The sequence below is a fragment of the Lepidochelys olivacea genome (genome assembly GCF_965140295.1).
Source record: "Lepidochelys olivacea isolate rLepOli2 genome assembly, chromosome: 10".
NCBI classification, from domain to species: domain Eukaryota; kingdom Metazoa; phylum Chordata; order Testudines; family Cheloniidae; genus Lepidochelys; species Lepidochelys olivacea.
This window is the reverse complement of record NC_140420.1, coordinates 45,399,074-45,408,351: the sequence shown is the minus strand read 5'-3', so window position 1 is coordinate 45,408,351 and position 9,278 is coordinate 45,399,074. Positions and strand designations below refer to the sequence as shown.

The 9,278-nt window shown below is 48.3% G+C and overlaps 1 protein-coding gene across 1 annotated transcript; it reads left to right on the top strand.

The window, feature by feature from the left end:
* Positions 1–3,305: 3,305 nt before the first annotated feature.
* Positions 3,306–9,072, top strand: PCLAF (PCNA clamp associated factor). The gene is made up of 4 exons (XM_084641835.1): positions 3,306–3,476; positions 3,576–3,653; positions 4,405–4,573; positions 8,584–9,072. The coding sequence occupies exons 1-4, from the start codon at positions 3,425–3,427 to the stop codon at positions 8,645–8,647; spliced, it is 363 nt and encodes a 120-aa protein (XP_084497961.1). The 5' UTR covers positions 3,306–3,424; the 3' UTR covers positions 8,648–9,072.
* The last annotated feature ends 206 nt before the right edge of the window (positions 9,073–9,278 follow it).

Here is a 9,278-nt window from a genome sequence, read left to right as displayed (position 1 = left end):
TCGGATGCATTCAGTGGAAAATACAGTGGGGAGATTTATATACATAGAGAACACGAAACAATGGGTGTTTCCATACACACTGTAATGAGAGTGATCACTTAAGGTGAGCTATTACCAGCAGGGGAGCTTTTGTAGTGATAATCAAGGTGGGCCATTTCCAGCAGTTGACACCAACGTCTGAGGAACAGTGGGGGGTGGGAATACACATGGGAAAATAGTTTTATTTTGTGTAATGACCCATCCACTCCAAGTCTTTATTCAAGCCTAAGTTAATTGTATCCAGTTTGCAAATTAATTCCAATTCAGCAGTCTCTCCTTGGAGTCTGTTTCTGAAGTTTTGTTGTTGAAGAATTGCAACTTTTAGGTCTGTAATCAGTGACCAAAGAGAATGACCAGTTCTCCGACTGGTTTTTGAATGTTATAATTCTTGATGTCTGATTTGTGTCCATTTATTCTTTTACGTAGAGACTATCCAGTTTGACCAATGTACATGGCAGAGGGGCATTGCTGGCACATGATGGCATGTATCACATTGGTAGATGTGCAGTTGAATGAGCTTCTGATAGTGTGGCTGATGTGATTAGGCCCTATGATGGTGTCCCCTGAATAGATATGTGGACACAGTTGGCAACAGGCTTTGTTGCAAGGATAGGTTCCTGGGTTAGTGGTTCTGTTGTGTGGTGTGTGGTTGCTGGTGAGTATTTGCTTCAGGTTGGGGGGCTGTCTGTAAGCAAAGACTGGCCTGTCTCCCAAGATCTGTGAAAGTGATGGGTTATCCTTCAGGACAGGTTGTAGATCCTTGATGATGCATTGGAGAGGTTTTAGTTGGGGGCTGAAGGTGACGGCTAGTGGCGTTCTTGTTATCTTCTTTGTTGGGCCTGTCCTGTAGTAGGTGACTTCTGGGTACTCTTCTGGCTCTGTCAATCTGTTTCTTCACTTCAGCAGGTGGGTGTATTGTAGTTGTAAGAATGCTTGAGAGAGATCTTTTTAGGTGTTTGTCTCTGTCTGAGGGGTTGGAGCAAATGCGGTTGTATCGTAGAGCTTGTACTGGAGCTGCTCCTGAACGGCTCTACTTAGAGCTTATCTCCCCATTGAGCTAAATGGAGCAGTTCACACCTATCAAGGTCACAGAGCTAGCTCCACCCATACACTGCTCTCTCCAAGTGCATCCCTACTAGTGCCAGGCCTAATCCTTCATCTCTCCTGGAGTAGAATTTTTCAATTCTCTAATTTAGACCAGGACCTGGACTACAGCACTCTGTACCAACAACTCTAACCCTGCAGATCCAACTGAGTGGAATAATGTGACAGAACAGCCTGTTTAAAACATAAGTATTGATTGTTTGTTAATAGGACAAAACATTGGAGAGAAAATGCATGCATCTGAAGAAGTGCAGTGGGGGAGGTTTCGATTGGATATTAGGAAAAACTTTTTCACTAAGAGGGTGGTGAAACACTGGAATGCGTTACCTAGGGAGGTGGTAGAATCTCCTTCCTTAGAGGTTTTTAAGGTCAGGCTTGACAAAGCCCTGGCTGGGATGATTTAACTGGGAATTGGTCCTGCTTCGAGAGGGGGGTTGGACTAGATGACCTTCAGGGGTCCCTTCCAACCCTGATATTCTATGATTCTATGATTCTAAGTGGGTTTTTTACCCACAAAAGTGTATGCCCAAATAAATCTGTTTGGCTTTAAGGTGCCACAGGACTCCTCGTTGTTTTTGTCTTACCTAAAGCTCTACCAGCTGTGCAGGGTGAGCTAGGCAGACCTATCTTCTCTAGACAACCCCTCCAGCTTCCTATATGTAGTCTGGTTCCCCGCATCCCATTGTCTCCCCCTCCTCCTGAGTGTTCCTCTTTAAGCCCAGCTTGAGTTCTTTGTTCGCCTGTGTTTGGTGGGCCTCAATCCATCCTAGTGAAAGCTAACCATGTAGGCTTAACAGCAAGAGTCCTCAGACAGTCCTCCATTGAGCTAATCCAACATACTCAGACAGTAAACAAGCCCATAATTAGACTAATACGCAGTATTATTACAAGCGGCAAAGAGTCCTGTGGCACCTTATAGACTAACAGACGTACTGGAGCATGAGCTTTCGTGGGTGAATACATGGATGACATGCATCTGACGAAGTGGGTATTCACCCACGAAAGCTCATGCTCCAATACGTGTTAGTCTATAAGGTGCCACAGGACTCTTTGCCGCTTTTACAGATCCAGACTAACACAGCTACCCCTCTGGAGTATTATTACAGGGCACCTGCAGATCCATTACAACACCTCTTTAACTATTATTCAAGGCAGTTTACAAGATTCAGCAAGACATTGATTTTCCATTGATTTACCTCCAGATCACATTCAGAAGGTTTCCTTTGCACTCCCAGTTGGCAGCTATACTCGGGCTTGTCTACATGGGGAAATTGACTGGAATAGTTATTGTAGAATAAGCTATTTGGTAACTGCTGTTCCCATGTGGACTTTCTGTTCTGGAATAACAATGATTTTCCCCCCAGAATAATTATTCCAGTTTAGAAGTGCACTGATTATACCAACACAGAGTGACGTTTATTCTGGAATAGAGTGTCTATGGAGGGAGCTATTGTGTAATAGCTATTCTGGTCAAATTCCCAGTGTAGCGTAGACAAACTCTAGACATAGGTGCTGAAACTAGGGGAGCTGAGGGTCCTGCCACGCCCCATGGCTTCATCGGATACAGGGTTGTATAGAGGGCAGGGGAGTTCGGAGGGGGGTGTGTGGGTAGGGGTTGGGGCGGTCAGAGGGTGGGGAGCGGGGGGGGGGTTGAATGGGGGCAGGGGTCCTGGGGGGGCAGCCAGGAAGGAGGGGGGGTTGGATGGGGTAGTGGGGGGCAGTCAGGGGCAGGGGTTCCAGGGGTGAGGGATGAAGGGGTGGTTGGATGGGGCAGGGATCCCGGGGGGGGGCAGTTAGGAAGTGGGGGGTTGGATGGGGCGGCAGGGGGCGGTCAGGGGACAGGGAAGGGTGGATGGGGCAGGGGTCCCAGGGGCGCTGTCAGGGAGGGTGGGTGGGTAGGGGGCGGGGGCCGGGCCACGCCTGGCTGTTTGGGGAGACAGCCTCCCCTAACCGGCCCTCCATACGATTCTGGAAACCTGAATGTGGCCCTCAGGCCAAAAAGTTTGCCCGCCCCGGGACTGGCTCATCACACCGACAGCTGCTCCCGGCTCCGTGGGGTGGGGAAGCGGGGCGGGGGCGAGTCCCCGCCCACGCCTGCCGCAGAGAACCACTGAGTGGTCGGTTCTGGTTCCGCTCCGGGCCAATAGGAGCGCGCCGCAGGGCGCGCGCGCGGGAAAAGCTGTGTGGTGCCGGAGGAGTGTGCGGACGCGGGCTCTTTCCCGCTCTGTCCGCCGCAGGCAGCGCGCGGGCCGAGCTCCCCCTCGCCTCGCCTCGCCTCGGCATGGTGCGGACCAAGGCGGATTGCGGCGGGGCCGGCGGGGCCTACCGGAAAGGTGCGGGTGGGAGCGGGTGGGGGGCTGGGGCCGCCCAGGCCTCGGGGGGCTGGGGCCGAGCGCTTCCCGCCGGGCACTAACCGCTCCCTCCCCTTGCAGTGGTCGCCGCCCGGGCTCCCCGGAAAGCGCTGGGCTCCAGCAGCGCCAACGCGGGCCCTTCGCCGCCTGCCAAGAAAGGTGAGTGTCGAGCTGGCTGGGGAGCCCGCTGCTGGGGCCGCGCAGCCCGGCCCGGGGTGGGGGACGGCGGGGCGGGGGCTGCCGCAGGCGTCGCAGCTCCTCGGGCCCAGGTCCCTGTGGGCTCCTGCCGGCCCAGCTGCCGCTCGTCATGGCAGGGCCGAGGGGACGGGGTCGCGCGGCGGGTTGGAGCCTTGCGAGGCCGCCTTCGCTTCTCTGTCCCGAGCTTCTCACCCCGCGGCCGCTCCGTACCCGGCGTAACGGTCCCTCAGTACCCGGCGCGGGGGGGGCGTCCCGAGCCCGAAAGCGGGGTGGAGACACGACAGGGAGTGATAACAGCGACCCTAAGTGAGCCCCTGGCGCCCCCAAGGCTTCTCGCGGACCCCCGAGTGAGACCTGCTGTGCAGTGAGGGCAGCCTGGTGTTAATCGCCCATGGACCATAACGAAACATGGGGTTGGGCCTTCTCCACGGAAGGATTTGATACCTTGCTGCAACGACGGGACATAGTTCAGCCTGCAAAACTTGCTACTGGCTGAGAAGTTGAGGTGTTTCCACTTAAGAGATAATTTGTCCGGAGATTAGTCTGAAAATGGGGTGGGACAGAGCTGCAGCTTAACATCAGTTAGCGACCGTGTTTGTTAAGGGGTTTATGGTGAGCGATTTATTGTTTCATCATTGAACTAGATGTGTCCAGGGTTGCCCAGCATACTGTTGTCTCAATGGCTAGCTTGATAAACTCATTTCCTTTGTAGTTGAAAACAAGTATGCTGGTGGAAATCCAGTATGTGTGAGACCAACACCAACCTGGCAAAAAGGGATTGGAGAATTCTTCAGGCAGTCCTCAAGACATGCAGAGAAAGAGAACCAGATGCCTGATGATGAAGAGGCAGGAAGCAGTGGAATAGGAAGACTTACTAAGAAGTAAGGATTCATTTCTGTTAAGTTGGGTTATGGAGGAGAAAGTACAAAATCAACAGATCATATCTTTTAATTTTTGTTACCGAGTATTTTGGCATCAAAGATGTCACCATGAAGGATATGACTTCCCCCTCATGCTTAGGGTGACCATATTTCCCAGAGGGAAAGCAGGACACCATGGGGAGCTGGACTGAGCCCCCTCTTCCCAGACCTGTCCTCATCTGCCTGCTTGAGGTGCGAACCCCCCCCTCCCCCAATGCGGGGCTGATGTTGCTGCTCGCCTGAGCCCTGCCTGCCCACTGCATGAAGCAGGAGCTGGCATCACTGCTTGCTTGAGTCCTGCCGTCTCTCCTCTCTCCCCCGCTTGCACGGTGTGGGGCTGGCATATCCATTTGCTCCCCCAATGCGATCTTCCACCCTCCAGTTTTTTGACAAAAGTGGGCATTTGTCCCATTTGCTCTTGCCAAAAAAAGTCAGGACGGGTGGGACAAGGCTTAAAAACAGGACTGTCCTGGCCAAAATGGGATGTATGGTCGGTCACTCTACTCATGCTCTACCTGATCTCAGTACATGGTGTAAACATGCAAACTTGAAACTTCTCAGAAGCAACAAATGTCTAACGCACTGAACAAAGAAATGCAAAAGAGTTCTCTTTTTCTACTGGCCCCTGTGATTATGCCATCTTAAAACAATATCCTGTCTGATGGAGAATGGTGCGTTTTTGGCTCACTCTTCTGTTCGATGAACAGTTGTCGCTGGCAAAGATCACTGAAGTGAGCCAATCTGTTGCTCCTGTAAACCTAATCTATTGAAAGACTCTCTATAGAGTGCCTCAATGGGTGTAATATCTAACTCTACTAAAGGCTTAGACTAGACAACAAAGCAGACTTCAGAACTTGGGTCTTAAATTGCTGTTCCAGGTCTCAAACATAAGAACATAATGTGAAAACTGGCTTGTTTTGAAAGTAGCAGATTATGGTTCTTCTTCCTCAACTATTTTTCCTAGGTAAAATAGTAATGTTCTTTAATGACTTCCTTGGTAGCCTTGCACCACTGGGAGTGTCTGTGCTTAGGGGACAGAACAGGAAGTGGCCTGAGGTTGGCCGTGAAAGAAGCAAACAATGTGGCATATGATTGAAGTAGATTCAGTGAAGGGGCAGAGTTGAACACCTGGACAAGAAACTTAAACAAAATACAGTGTAGACATTAGACTCAAAAGGGTATGTGATGGAAGATTGCAGCGACTGTTCCAAATGGATTGGAGGGAAGCAAGTTGGGAAGAAGGGGCAGGGACTGCAGTAATCAAGACAGGAGGTAGGGCGTGTGCAAGAAATCTTTTTATTTGAAATGGCTTACTCATTGGAACACTAACCCTGAATTAGTTGGGTAACTCATGTTCATTATTTGGGCCACAGTAAGGAAGCTATGGGTGGGGGTAGCCTTGTGTTGTGTCTCATCCGTTTCTATTGTTTGCGGGGGCAGGGTAAAGGTAAATAGATTACAGTAAAGTGCACAGTGTTCTTTAGAGTTGCACTTCCTTTTGATGAACAGGTTTTTGCCTGGTTTAAACCTTTGGCTGGATGCACTATGGCTGTCTGTATAAAATACTTGGACTGGCATCTTTGGCCCATCTTGAGAGTGGATGTCTGATAAATGTTAGTGCTGTCCTCGGATTAAGTCTTTCCAATGGGAAAATGTTACCAGAAAGCAAGGCACAGGGCTTGGAATAGCAAATGCTTCTTGGGAAGCCAACAATTTTCCTCTTGTATAAATGATTACTCTCCTTATCGTACAATAATTATGCCCTGCCTCTGGTTTTGTTCATACTGCTCCCTTCAGCAGTACGGTAGTACCTCAGAGTTACAAATACTTTGGGAATGGAGGTGGTTCGTAACTCTGAAATGTACATAACTCTGAACAAAACATTGTGGTTTTTCTTTCAAAAATGTACAACTGAACATTGACTTAATACAGCTTTGCAACTTGACTATGCAGAAGAAAAATGCTGCTTTCCCTTTTTTTTTTTTTTAGTAGTTTACATTTAACACAGTACTGTACACAGTACTTTTTTTGGTCTCTGCTGCTGCCTGATTGTGTACTTCTGGTTCCAAATAAGGTGTATGGTTGACTGGTCAGTTTGTAACTCTGGTGTTTGTAACTCTGAGGTTCTACTGGAGATATGCATATGTAGAATAGCAAAGAGGGGCAACTTCCTACATACCGGTAACTGCAGTGTGTTTAGAGTATAAAAAGTTGCTATGAAAGTGGAAAAAATCGCTCACTGTTCAAAGAGCAAATAATCACTGAACGGCTAAGATCATGGCCTCCAGAAAGGAAAGTCCAGCAGCTCATAGCACCTTTTAATAGGGATTCATCCAACTCTTTCTGGCTTAATCTATAAAGGCTATCAGTCTCTTGTGATAAAACTTGATCTTTGAATCCACTGACTCTTCCAGAGGCAGCTGAAGACTGATGAACTAGCAATAAGATGCTTAGGTAAAGTCTTTGCTCTGAACATTCTTACTCTGTAGTCTTTTTTTGCTATTCTAACTGGTGTAACTCTGATTTGTGCTCCGGGGAAGCTGTGGATACTGTCTACGTATTTCGTATTTCAGAACCTGAAGTGCTGTCTCTGTCCTAACTAATTCACATTTCAGCTGACTACAGAACTCTTATTTTTAGGTTTACTAAAATAAGAGGCTGTATGATGTTTAACTCTGTGAAGCGGGTTCTTTATTTCCCCTTGGAGATCTAGGGGAACTGGGCTAGGTGCAGAAACTACATCATGGGTCTTGTTGGGGGGAGTCTGACTTCTAACAGGAAAAGCTTTAACTTGGGTCCTTTAAGGATGACTGAAGTGTAGATCCCTCACCACTCTGTTTTATCTCCCTGCAACCCATCCCATACTTTTGTGTAGGGAGAGAAGTACACTGTAGAGTAGACCAGTAGTTCTCAGCCTCTTCACACCAAGCCTATGAGGCAATACGGGAAGGGCAAGCTGAGAATCTATGCTATAGATAGTTGCTTTTTGGTCCAGTTCCAAGGCCGTGTCTCCTTAAGATGCTGACCAGTGTGTTCTTGTTTTTTACCTCTTCATCTGGATGCTCTGTGCTGGGGTTTTACCCTTCAGTGAAGCAAGGGTTGCTTATCTAGTTCTGGGGTGAGCAAACTATGGCACATGAGCTGCAGCCGGCCCTTGAGCTCCCGCTGGGGAATGGGGTCTGGGGCTTGACCCGCTCTGGCACGGCTCCCAGAAGCAGTGGCATGTCCCCTCTGTCTCCTACGCGCGCTTCCCTTCCCCAGCCCTGATCCCCTTCCCACCCTCTGAACCCCTCGGTCTCAGCCCGGAGCACCCTCCTGTACCCCAAACCCCCCTCAGCCCCACCTCAGAGCCTGCACCCCCAGCCAGAGCCTTCACTCTCCCCGTGCCCCAATGCCCCGCCCCAATCCCCAGCCCCACCCCAGATCCTGCAACCCTAGCTGGAGAGCGCACACACATCCATCCATCCATCCATCCAGATTTGTTTACTATGCTCAGACCTGAAACTTCAGTTGATAGCCTCTCAGCTCCACAGAAGCTATGGAAGGTGGGTGTGTGATGATCTAGATAAAGAAGGGAAGGTGGCTGAACCAATTCCTGCCATCAAGGAAGGCTCTCAGGTGGGTACCTAATGCAGCATAAAATCCTCTGCACTTGAGTGAGCTTCCAAAGGAGAAAGGCTTCTTAGGAGCTCTATACGTGGGTTAGTTAAAGCTGCTTTTACCTTTTGGTTGCTCATTTGCTAAAGAGTGAGTTGGCTACTGTATATTGATTTGAGGGTTTCTTACTATATTTCATCAGTGTACAAAAGAATACGGAGATCTATTGAGGGCCACTAATTCTAGTGGTCTACATTACTTAGTCTTGTATGTCAGAGGCTCCTTGAAGAGCACTGTTAAAAGAACCTCTGTCAGCATATTTGTCAGTTATATTGATTTGCTTTGAAAGTTAAAATTCTCTCCTATCCCTACAGAGCTCGTCCCTTGACTCCAGATCCCACAGAAGATGATGCATCCTCTGAAGATGAGCAAATATGATTTTGTCCTGCCTCTATTTCTTACTGACTGTGCGTTTCCTATACTTGAGTTGGGCTTTCTTGTACATTTTGTATATATCTTTTTTACATTCATGATGGCTTTTTTGTTTAGTTATTGTACAGAACTTTAAATTAACATTAGGCTTTTTACTCAATCATCCTTAGAACTACTTCAAAGGTTTGAGTGATTGCAAGGAAGTTTCTGGTAAAATTAATATATATATCTCTTGGAGCTTAGCATTCATTATAAAGCACTGTTTAAGTTGTCTTTTTTATCATCTTGCTTAAAATGGCTTTCTTGGCTTCCCTAATGATTCCACTGTAGTGTGCTGCTTATGGTGTTGAAGACTGGTGCCATATTTGTGCTTTACTGTCTAAAAGGCAGTCTGATTTTTTTCTATTAAATGGAAGTATTTTATAAAGAAATCTGAGTGGGTATCTTCATTGAAATAATCTGTTGAGGTGACTGACCTTGCCCTCTCAGGATAGTTAGGGCAGAGGTTGAAAATACACTTACACTTCTCTGAGAGGGGTCCAAAACACTTCATAGGAGAGAGGCCTTGAACAATCATGCTGAAATAATTCTGTGCTTAGTAGACTGCAACCTACATATGTAAATGGAGACGCGTGAT